Source organism: Glandiceps talaboti, chromosome 21 (assembly GCF_964340395.1).
Source record: "Glandiceps talaboti chromosome 21, keGlaTala1.1, whole genome shotgun sequence".
Taxonomy (NCBI): domain Eukaryota; kingdom Metazoa; phylum Hemichordata; class Enteropneusta; family Spengelidae; genus Glandiceps; species Glandiceps talaboti.
This window is the reverse complement of record NC_135569.1, coordinates 19,031,198-19,044,225: the sequence shown is the minus strand read 5'-3', so window position 1 is coordinate 19,044,225 and position 13,028 is coordinate 19,031,198. Positions and strand designations below refer to the sequence as shown.

The 13,028-nt window shown below is 34.2% G+C and overlaps 1 protein-coding gene across 1 annotated transcript in view; it reads left to right on the top strand.

Moving 5' to 3' along the window:
* Positions 1 to 12,703, top strand: part of LOC144451324 (kinesin-like protein KIF3B) — a 29,265-nt gene extending 16,562 nt beyond the window's left edge. The window contains exons 8-13 of the mRNA XM_078142129.1: positions 1,075 to 1,159; positions 1,576 to 1,796; positions 3,044 to 3,128; positions 3,548 to 3,768; positions 10,863 to 11,038; positions 12,642 to 12,703. Of these exons, the coding sequence (XP_077998255.1) occupies positions 1,075 to 1,159; positions 1,576 to 1,796; positions 3,044 to 3,128; positions 3,548 to 3,768; positions 10,863 to 11,038; positions 12,642 to 12,703 (850 nt within the window). The remainder of the gene's footprint in view (positions 1 to 1,074; positions 1,160 to 1,575; positions 1,797 to 3,043; positions 3,129 to 3,547; positions 3,769 to 10,862; positions 11,039 to 12,641) is intronic.
* Positions 12,704 to 13,028: the final 325 nt, after the last annotated feature.

The following is a 13,028-nucleotide window of genomic DNA, read 5'->3' as shown; positions in this document are numbered from 1 at the left end:
TTTTCTTGAATACTTAAAAAATAGTTTAAGGTTGTTGTGAAAAAACTAGTTATGGTCGGGTAACTGAAACCAAACAACTTTCTTTATTTGGCCTAACAAGCCACCGTAGTGTTGTATGAAACAGAAAAGCCCAACAGTGTTGTGAAATTTGCTCTATAATGTTTTTTGTTCTTTTTTTTTTTGGAACAATAAATGTGGATGTTTTTCTTGGACATTAATGGAGAAAACTTTAATGGGAGAAAATAAAGCAGTTTCTTTTATGTATACCGGTAGTATGATAGGTCTGCTGATATTCTAAATGCTTATTACTATTATAGTATAGAGATTGTTTAAAAGCTAGTGCAAGGTGCGTTGTCAAATTAAAAGTCATTCATCAACCACTGTACATGTACTGGTCTTGTTTATATTATAACTTGCCAAGTGTGTAACAAAGTATTTGCAATCAATCATACTTGACTTGCTGTTGTTTTGAATGACAACACTTTCACATAAAAAATGTATGCAAATATATCTAACAACATGACCACACCCATACCAATAGCCAAATGATCACGTATATTGCAAAGATAGCAACATGGATGGATAGGCAACTGGATTGTCATTCAGCAAATGAACACCTATTGTTAGCACATGGACTAGCATATGGATAAACATTAAAAAATATTTACAGTTGTGCTACAACACCATTGGTGGTATTTTTTGTATTTTAAATGGCTCTGATCACTGCTACTGTGGATTTCAGCCGCTATATAAATTTTTTGTATGATATAATATTGTTATTATTCCAATATATGAATATGTTGGTACTGATATATATATATATATAAATAATACTATACTCCAATTACAGGTAGCACAGTTTATACATTGTACAGCTATTAGCCGACAGATATTTTGAAAGTTTGCTTGTTTCAGAACTTTTTCCATTTCTGTATATCTTTAACTAAATGTTTGACCATTCAGTATACCAGGTAGGCCTGTTATGGTAAAGAAAAACATATTATATAGAATTGACTCGGAGGGCACTGTCACATGTATAGTGATGTCTAATAAATGGATATTTTTTTTTTACAGCGGTTACTGGCATGGTGATGTGGTTGTTAAGTTATTTAATGCAGATACTGATAACAATTTACAATTACTACCATTTAAACAAGAGGTGAGTGTACATTTGCTATTATTTTGTACATCATCTTGTTTTATTGTTAATATTGATAACATCTAACATATTGGGATGACTTTTGTCCATTCAACATAATGTACTTAATATTGAAGGAATGGTGGGGGGGGGGGGTGATAAGTGCAGTCTTCACACACAGCTAATCTGATGCTTTAAGCCCAGTGTAAAAGCTGTTATTGAGCTCTACTGGTGGAGTGGCTATTATTTAGTTATTTTTCTTGCTCAGTGTGACAAGGGGAAACTTTTAAAGTCTTTAAGTTAGTTTTTTAGTCCAAGCTTCCCTTACACCATTGATACATTGAAATGAAATAATTGATTCACATCTTCTATCCCAAATGACACAAGCAGTGATAAGTTGTGTGTACCTGTTCTTTTATTGGTTATTGTATCTTCAGGAAGAACATGCGAAAGAAGCAAAAGAAATTAATTTGTCTTTGGCAGCATTGGATAACGTTATCTCTGCTCGAGTTGATGGCAAGAGTACACACATTCCATATCGTGATTCCAAATTGACCAGACTTCAGCAAGATTCTTTAGGTGGTAATGCCAAGAAAGTGATGGTAGCTAATATTGGTCCTGCTAGCTACAACTATGATGAATCTCTGACAACATTGAGGTATGTGATAGTTTTCTAAGATTAATCAGTTGGCTTCTCACCTGGTATGAGGAAAGAGAGGTACACTTCAAGTTAGTCTAGAAGCCAACATGGTCTTTAACTAAATCGTGTCTGGTCAAAGTCCCTCACAAAAGGTTCAATCTTCATCCAATGAGTGAACCCCAGCAGCTCTAGTGATGTAAACAATGTATAAGGGGATGTGTCATTTTTAACAAAAACGTAATTTCTTCGTTTTAGTTTAACCCCCCCCCCCTCCCCCTAAAACAAAATGTCCTAATGCGAAATGGGAAACTGAACGACCTGTCCTACATAGTACATGTACATCATATAGTACATGTATGTTTATATCATATATACCATGACATTGATAAACACAATAAACTCTAATTGCAATTCAAATTGTAAAACATTTGGCTGTCTCTGCAAAACATTATCTAGCTTCAACTGGAAATTGTATTTACCAGTTCTCATGCTTTTTAGCCATCAAGTTGTTTCTGTTGAGTCCTTTTTATTCACACGTATCCGTACTTTATACACATTGATATTGACTGTCGCACCACAACAGTGATCAACACATTGACGATGGCCGTGGCTTTCACAGTCATGCATGTTTCAACTATCACTTGAAAACATCTTCAAATCTGTTATTTGGAAATACTAAACTATTGCTGAATAATCATTTCAGGCGATCAAACTTTTTGATTTTCACTTTAATAGAAGGATTGAATCAAACATCAGTCGAAAGATCAACTTGTTGTGAATGCTGAAATAAACATTCACAATACCACACTATCACACTATTTTATTTTTGTTAGGAAAGCTCAAATTATTTCAAACAATATATATGATTAGTTTTGTCAGGAAAGCTCAAATTAATTCAATTGTGAATATATTGGTACTGATATATATATATATATATATATATATATATATATATATATATATATATATATATATATATATATATATATATATATATATATATATATATATAAAACAATACTATAGTACTCCAATTACAGGTAGCACAGTTTATACATTGTACAACTATTAGCCGATAGATATTTTGAAAGTTTGCTTGTTTCAGAACTTTTTCCATTTCTGTATATCTTTAATTAAATGTTTGACCATTCAGTATACCAAGTAGGCATGTAATGGTAAAGAAAAACGTAATATATAGAATTGACTCGGAGGGCACTGTCACATGTATAGTGATGTCTAATAAATGGATATTTTTTTTTTTACAGCGGTTACTGGCATGGTGATGAGGTTGTTAAGTTATTTAATGCAGATACTGATAACAATTTACAATTACTACCATTTAAACAAGAGGTGAGTGTACATTTGCTATTATTTTGTACATCATCTTGTTTTATTGTTAATATTGATAACATCTAAGATATTGGGATGACTTTTGTCCATTCAACATAATGTACTTAATATTGAAGGAATGGTGGTGGGGGGGGGGGGTGATAAGTGCAGTCTTCATACAGAGCTAATCTGATGCTTTAAGCCCAGTGTAAAAGCTGTTATTGAGCTCTACTGGTGGAGTGGCTATTATTTAGTTATTTTTCTTGCTCAGTGTGACAAGGGGAAACTTTTAAAGTCTTTAAGTTAGTTTTTTAGTCCAAGCTTCCCTTACACCATTGATACATTGAAATGAAATAATTGATTCACATCTTCTATCCCAAATGACACAAGCAGTGATAAGTTGTGTGTACCTGTTCTTTCATTGGTTATTGTATCTTCAGGAAGAACATGCGAAAGAAGCAACAGAAATTAATTTGTCTTTGGCAGCGTTGGATAACGTTATCTCTGCTCGAGTTGATGGCAAGAGTACACACATTCCATATCGTGATTCCAAATTGACCAGACTTCAGCAAGATTCTTTAGGTGGTAATGCCAAGAAAGTGATGGTAGCTAATATTGGTCCTGCTAGCTACAACTATGATGAATCTCTGACAACATTGAGGTATGTGATAGTTTTCTAAGATTAATCAGTTGGCTTCTCACCTGGTATGAGGAAAGAGAGGTACACTTCAAGTTAGTCTAGAAGCCAACATGGTCTTTAACTAAATCGTGTCTGGTCAAAGTCCCTCACAAAACGTTCAATCTTCATCCAATGAGTGAACCCCAGCAGCTATAGTGATGTAAACAATGTATAAGGGGATGTGTCATTTAAAAAAACAACGTAATTTCTTCGTTTTAGTTTTACCCCTCCCCTAAAACAAAATGTCCTAATGCGAAATGGGAAACTGAACGACCTGTCCTACATAGTACATGTACATCATATAGTACATGTATGTTTATATCATATATACCATGACATTGATAAACACAATAAACTCTAATTGCAATTCAAATTGTAAAACATTTGGCTGTCTCTGCAAAACATTATCTAGCATCAACTGGAAATTGTATTTACCAGCTAATTCTCATGCTTTTTTAGCCATCAAGTTGTTTCTGTTAGGTCCTTTTTATTCACACGTTTCCGTACTTTATACACATTGATATTGACTGTCGCACCACAACAGTGATCAACACATTGACGATGGCCGTGGCTTTCACAGTCATGCATGTTTCACTATCACTTGAAAACATCTTCAAATCTGTTATTTGGAATTACTAAACTATTGCTGAATAATCATTTCAGGCGATCAAACTTTTTGATTTTCACTTTAATAGAAGGATTAATTGAATCAAACATCAGTCGAACGATCAACTTGTTGTGAATGCTGAAATAAACATTCACAATACCACACTATCACACTATTTTATTTTTGTTAGGAAAGCTCAAATTATTTCAAACAATATATATGATTAGTTTTGTCAGGAAAGCTCAAATTAATTCAATTGTGAATATATTGGTACTGATATATATATATATATATATATATATATATATATATATATATATATAAAACAATACTATAGTACTCCAATTACAGGTAGCACAGTTTATACATTGTACAGCTATTAGCCGATAGATATTTTGAAAGTTTGCTTGTTTCAGAACTTTTTCCATTTCTGTATATCTTTAATTAAATGTTTGACCATTCAGTATACCAGGTAGGCATGTAATGGTAAAGAAAAACGTAATATATAGAATTGACTCGGAGGGCACTGTCACATGTATAGTGATGTCTAATAAATGGATATTTTTTTTTTTTACAGCGGTTACTGGCATGGTGATGAGGTTGTTAAGTTATTTAATGCAGATACTGATAACAATTTACAATTACTACCATTTAAACAAGAGGTGAGTGTACATTTGCTATTATTTTGTACATCATCTTCTTTTATTGTAAATATTGATAACATCTAAGATATTGGGATGACTTTTGTCCATTCAACATAATGTACTTAATATTGAAGGAATGGGGGGGGGGGGGGGGGGGTGATAAGTGCAGTCTTCATACACAGCTAATCTGATGCTTTAAGCCCAGTGTAAAAGCTGTTATTGAGCTCTACTGGTGGAGTGGCTATTATTTAGTTATTTTTCTTGCTCAGTGTGACAAGGGGAAACTTTTAAAGTCTTTAAGTTAGTTTTTTAGTCCAAGCTTCCCTTACACCATTGATACATTGAAATGAAATAATTGATTCACATCTTCTATCCCAAATGACACAAGCAGTTATAAATTGTGTGTACCTGTTCTTTCATTGGTTATTGTATCTTCAGGAAGAACATGCGAAAGAAGCAACAGAAATTAATTTGTCTTTGGCAGCGTTGGATAACGTTATCTCTGCTCGAGTTGATGGCAAGAGTACACACATTCCATATCGTGATTCCAAATTGACCAGACTTCAGCAAGATTCTTTAGGTGGTAATGCCAAGAAAGTGATGGTAGCTAATATTGGTCCTGCTAGCTACAACTATGATGAATCTCTGACAACATTGAGGTATGTGATAGTTTTCTAAGATTAATCAGTTGGCTTCTCACCTGGTATGAGGAAAGAGAGGTACACTTCAAGTTAGTCTAGAAGCCAACATGGTCTTTAACTAAATCGTGTCTGGTCAAAGTCCCTCACAAAACGTTCAATCTTCATCCAATGAGTGAACCCCAGCAGCTATAGTGATGTAAACAATGTATAAGGGGATGTGTCATTTAAAAAAACCCTGCAATTTCTTCGTTTTAGTTTTACCCCTCCCCCTAAAACAAAATGTCCTAATGCGAAATGGGAAACTGAACGACCTGTCCTACATAGTACATGTACATCATATAGTACATGTATGTTTATATCATATATACCATGACATTGATAAACACAATAAACTCTAATTGCAATTCAAATTGTAAAACATTTGGCTGTCTCTGCAAAACATTATCTAGCTTCAACTGGAAATTGTATTTACCAGCTAGTTCTCATGCTTTTTAGCCTTCAAGTTGTTTCTGTTGAGTCCTTTTTATTCACACGTTTCCGTACTTTATACACATTGATATTGACTGTCGCACCACAACAGTGATCAACACATTGACGATGGCCGTGGCTTTCACAGTCATGCATGTTTCAACTATCACTTGAAAACATCTTCAAATCTGTTATTTGGAAATACTAAACTATTGCTGAATAATCATTTCAGGCGATCAAACTTTTTGATTTTCACTTTAATAGAAGGATTGAATCAAACATTAGTCGAACGATCAACTTGTTGTGAATGCTGAAATAAACATTCACAATACCACACTATCACACTATTTTATTTTTGTTAGGAAAGCTCAAATTATTTCAAACAATATATATGATTAGTTTTGTCAGGAAAGCTCAAATTAATTCAATTGTGAATATATTGGTACTGATATATATATATATTTATATATATATATCAGTTTCTACCCCTGATGAGTGAGGACTACGCACCTCACAAAACAGTTCTGTAGGGTCTATAGCATATAATTTGGTTCAAATTTTCAAAATCTGTATATAATTCGCTCTACTACCCGTATTGAGCACTTTTATGTGGTTTTATCTACATCCAGTCAATTATATATATATATATATATATATATATATAAAACAATACTATAGTACTCCAATTACAGGTAGCACAGTTTATACATTGTACAGCTATTAGCCGATAGATATTTTGAAAGTTTGCTTGTTTCAGAACTTTTTCCATTTCTGTATATCTTTAATTAAATGTTTGACCATTCAGTATACCAGGTAGGCATGTAATGGTAAAGAAAAACGTAATATATAGAATTGACTCGGAGGGCACTGTCACATGTATAGTGATGTCTAATAAATGGATATTTTTTTTTCTTACAGCGGTTACTGGCATGGTGATGAGGTTGTTAAGTTATTTAATGCAGATACTGATAACAATTTACAATTACTACCATTTAAACAAGAGGTGAGTGTACATTTGCTATTATTTTGTACATCTTCTTTTATTGTAAATATTGATAACATCTAACATATTGGGATGACTTTTGTCCATTCAACATAATGTACTTAATATTGAAGGAATGGTGGGGGGGGGGGGGTGATAAGTGCAGTCTTCACACACAGCTAATCTGATGCTTTAAGCCCAGTGTAAAAGCTGTTATTGAGCTCTACTGGTGGAGTGGCTATTATTTAGTTATTTTTCTTGCTCAGTGTGACGAGGGGAAACTTTTAAAGTCTTTAAGTTAGTTTTTTAGTCCAAGCTTCCCTTACACCATTGATACATTGAAATGAAATAATTGATTCACATCTTCTATCCCAAATGACACAAGCAGTGATAAGTTGTGTGTACCTGTTCTTTCATTGGTTATTTTATCTTTAGGAAGAACATGCGAAAGAAGCAACAGAAATTAATTTGTCTTTGGCAGCGTTGGATAATGTTATTACCTCTGCTCGAGTTGATGGCAAGAGTACACACATTCCATATCGTGATTCCAAATTGACCAGACTTCTGCAAGATTCTTTAGGTGGTAATGCCAAGAAAGTGATGGTAGCTAATATTGGTCCTGCTAGCTACAACTATGATGAATCTCTGACAACATTGAGGTATGTGATAGTTTTCTAAGATTAATCAGTTGGCTTCTCACCTGGTATGAGGAAAGAGAGGTACACTTCAAGTTAGTCTAGAAGCCAACATGGTCTTTAACTAAATCGTGTCTGGTCAAAGTCCCTCACAAAAAGTTCAATCTTCATCCAATCAATGAACCCCAGCAGCTATAGTGATGTAAACAATGTATAAGGTGCTGTGTCATTTTAAAGAAACGTAATTTCTTCGTTTTAGTTTTACCTCCCCCCCCCCCCTCTCCCCCTAAAACAAAATGTCCTAATGCGAAATGGGAAACTGAACGACCTGTCCTACATAGTACATCATATAGTACATGTATGTTTATATCGTATACCATGACATTGATAAACACAACAAACTCTAATTGCAATTCAAATTGTAAAACATTTTGCTGTCTCTGCAAAACATTATCTATAGCTTCAACTGGAAATTGTATTTACCAGTTCTCATGCTTTTTAGCCTTCAAGTTGTTTCTGTTGAGTCCTTTTTATTTCACACGTTTCCATACTTTATACACATTGATATTGACTGTCGCACCACATCAGTGATCAACACGATCAACGATGGACGGGGCTTTCACAGTCATGCATGTTTCAACTATCACTTGAAAACATCTTCAAATCTGTTATTTGGAATTACTAAACTATTGCTGAATAATCATTTCAGGAGATCAAACTTTTTGATTTTCACTTTAATAGAAGGATTGAATCAAACATCAGTCAACGATCAACTTGTTGGGAATGCTGAAATAAACGTTCTCAATACCACACTATCTGGGACAATCTAGTCCAAGTTTAGAGGTCATGTCAAACATGTGACATCTCATCGGTAATTTCCGGATTTACATTTCGTATTAGTTTCATGTTATACCCCGCCATGGCCAAACTTAGAACCTTCTCGTAGGTGGATTTTGGCAACGTCCTCTCCACATAGTCTATTCAAATCAATTATCGTGAAGGCCCTTTAAAAGTTGTCACTATGATCGAACGATCGGCTTATCACGTACCCACTTCGGTAACTTTCGGTGACAAGATCACATGTCGTTACCTACATAGTGGAGTGCAGTGTTGTTTATATTTGTGTACGATGAATTTCCTCATGTCTAAACAGCTAACCCGTCTAGAATTTGGCATTAGGTAATTGTTAGGACAAATAGAAAAAGTTGGTTGATTCCGGTTACCCGAACCCACCTGGTTTTTCACGCCGACCCTAAACTTTCTTTTACACAATTGAGAAAAAAAATAAGAAAATCATGAAAATTGTGTTTCGCAAGAAATAGTGGATGCGGAAACTGACATCAACTGTACATCTGATGAGAAGAAGCCCATAACACAGAGACCATATGAAAACAACAGAAAAACATAACTACCTGAACTACATACTCACAAATGAAAAAAAAAAATTAAATATACTAACAAATGAAAAAAAAAAATTAAAAATAAAATAAAAAATCTACCAATTTTAAAATTGAATGTAATCGGAACCACACAATTTTTTTTTACGCCTTATTTCAAACAATACATATGATTAGTTTAGTCAGGAAAGCTACAATTATTTCAAACTAAATGACCAGAGAAGAGTAGACTTTAAAAAAACATTCAAAATTTTGTGCAGGGACGTCACGTCACATATACCGTACCTACATGGTGTCGCAGCTGGCCGAAATCTTGTGATATGTGAGACTTACATGTACTATACTTTACTATGGACGACTTCAAAAACTCGCAAGATTTTGTGACGTCATTACATGTACCCACCATGTTGGAATTGTGTATGCAGTCGCCCTAGTCGAACTTCGCGATGGCCAACTATTAACCTAAAAGTGTTTTCAGAGTAAATTTGAACAAAAAACTAATGATCGAACACAGCATCCCCACTTTATCAAAACGTATATGAGTCTGTTATACTTTTTTGGCGCCGTTGAAGAATACAAGTCGAAAGTCTATAGCATCACATTTGTTACATGTATTTCAAATGATCGTGGACAGTGGAGGGGAAACACATTACCGCACATGGCACGACGGTGTCACAACATTTGAAGCTGGGCACAAAACATTAAAGCAGTGCACTGGCCGTCGATACCAGGGCACTGCACCCTGCTAAAAACTCCTCATGATGGCGACTGCCAAAATTACTGTGAAGTATATGTTGTGAATGATCATTTTACCGTCAAGATCGAGTGAGAATTTCTGTTTGCCACAGTGTGGCGAACAAAGCATAAAATATTTTCGTCAAATTGAGTATGAGTTCACGTTTGCGAATTTGGCGAATGTTAGTGCGAACAGTCTTGCTCCCTCCCTGGCTAAATGAAGGAATTACGTTTGTCGTGTGTCAGTTTTAAAATGTAGTAAGTAGTATCCTGAGCTGACAAATATACCATATTTACATAACTGCCCCAATAAACACTAACTTTATGAGGGACTGTGGTATATTGGTTAGAATTTTGTGATTGATTAACAAATTAAGACATGATGTTAATGACTGTATGGGTGGTTGTGGATGAATTTTAAATTTCATCTCATGCATCTCAGGACTTCTAGAGTAACAACTTTGACTATTCAGTGAGTGGAGGTATAAATGGTAATGATACTGTATAGGAACTACACTATGTGAGTGGAGGTATAAATACTGTATAGGAACTAGACTATGTGAGTGGAGGTGTAAATCATAACAATACTGTATAGGAACTAGACTATGTGAGTGGAGGTGTAAATCATAACAATACTGTATAGGGACTGGACAACACTTTAGTATAATTGCATGAAATGTACCAGTTGATATGTTAACTGGTTACAGTACTTCAGGTGGAATTAAAGGGATGTAGGTTTGACTCCTATGTGTCAATATGCTCATTATACTAAGTCTTTCATAACTATGACTGGGTAACACTTGCACAATTAACTTGCTAATGCCATTATACAGTAAGCGATACTATCTCTTAGCTAGTTTTCTAATAAATCCTGTGAATTGTTAGAGTCCTTAATACCCATCATTAGATTTATCTTGAATGCAAATATATCAATTCAACTGGCTATCATTTCTTGTCATTTCTATAGATATAATGCCGATAGTGCCAAGAACATCAAGAATAAACCAAAGATTAATGAGGATCCAAAGGACGTTTTACTTCAAGAATTCCAAGATGAGATTGTAAGACCAAAATCACAGCTGGATAAGAAGAGAGGAACTGGTCAGAGGACATTAGAGAAGAGACAAAACAGGGGGACTGCAGGTATATGTATGTATACAGACTTGTGTCTGCCAGCCAGTCGGGCTGCATGTGTGTCTACATGTCTCTCTGTCTGTACTCGATTGTTTTTGGAATGGTGCTTTGCCTCACTTTAATTTTGTGTTTGATATTTTCTTTGCTCAGGTTCAGTAGCATTGAAGCAAATAATGCACTGATGTGTTTAGTAGATAGGTTAATTTATACCATTGATAAGGCATTCGCTTTCAAGCAAACACACTGTAATTTGAAATTACATTCCGGTTTGCAATAGAACAGCTCTAAAGGCCTACTCTGCATGTAAATAGGGGTCAGATTATGATGACGCACGTTATGCTAGATGATTTTGACCATCTAACATGCTAACACGTCAGCTCATAGGGTCCATATGAAACTACTATTTTAGAGAGTATTACAGAATTTTTGTCTCCTAATGTTGGACTACAGTATAGATATACAGGAAAGAAATTGGTCGCTTTATTTTTGAAAATTTTTGAATAGTTAAACTTGAGACTTGCCATACTTTACCATTGAGGATTTCTAAAACTTGCGATAGTTTGTGATGTCATATTATCTACCATGTTGGAAAATACATGCATTTGACAGTCACTAGAAATTCACTATTTATGATGTCAAACTACTAACTAAAAGTGTTTTCAGGGTAAAATTTAACATAAAACTGATGATCACACAAAATATTGTGACCACTTCATTAAAAAGGTATAGTAGTAGTGTGATGCTCTTTTGATGACAATGAAGAGTACACATGGAAAATGCAGGCAGCCTGCAGTATAGTGTTAATTCCCACGCGTTCTTGTCTTCGTCTTTGTAAATAGTTGAGTATTTGTCATATTGTAATTAATGGTCATCGTGTTTGTTGTTTTCACATGGATTTTGTAGAGCATTGTTCATTGTCAACTTGGAAAAGGAAATGCTTCTTTAAGAGGCTGAAATGTTGTATTAGCTTTTACAAGATTATCCTTGATTGGAAGCAAAAGTGTCATATTTGTCCATCTGTCTGCCCATCTTTGAGAGACTTAAAGTCAAAAACCACAGGCAACATTATTTTGAAATGTTGAAACCACACCCATAGCAGCACCCAAATTGTGTTGCATATTGCAAATGTAACAACAGGAATGGGTACACAAATGAATAAACTCTTGCAAAAAGTATGAAAATATGCCAAGTAAACTATCCCACCAACAGCAACAGTCAGATGTCTGTATAACTTTAAAATGATTATTAATTTCTTTAAAAGAAAGTGCACTACCCTGTGTGTGTCTCAGTGCTCTTTTCAATACTCAAAAGGGAAGAAAATGGAAAAATGACAAGAAAGTTGGTTTAGAAAGATAAAATAAACATTACAAAGTAAACAAAGCTAAAACGACAGTGATAACGTAAAATTATGATGTCCCCAAAATGATAAAATGGCGTAGTCTTTGTTCTAAGAAAATCACACTTGTTATTATTACTTTAAAAAGATTAGTTTTAAGATTACATTAAAAGATTCAATAGTAATATCCAAATGAATGTTAAAAGGAAGCTAATTCCACAGAATTGGAGCCACAATTGAAAATGCATGAACACCATAATTTATATTTGTTTGTAGTTAGTGAAAATAGGGCAATTTTGAAATTGTTCTCTGCTGAACATGTCGCCAATGAAGATTGAATAAACATGTGTGATGTCTATAATTAAATATATAATGTGTGTATACTTCACAAAGATAAATGACTTTGTTTGACAGGCAAGTGAATAAACATTAAACAACAAGACCATGCCTATAGTAACAGTCAATAATTCATGGGTAACAAATGTGAATTAGCATGTTATGTGTGTAAACACTTTTTTTGAATATCACAAATTGTATAGTTGTTATTGCATCACAGGAATAAGATTTGGGGAAAAAAACATCATTTTGGTCAAAAAGCTTATCATGTAGTTTGGTCTGGCATGTGATGGGAACGTTCTTTTGGGTGTGTAGATTAAGATTTGT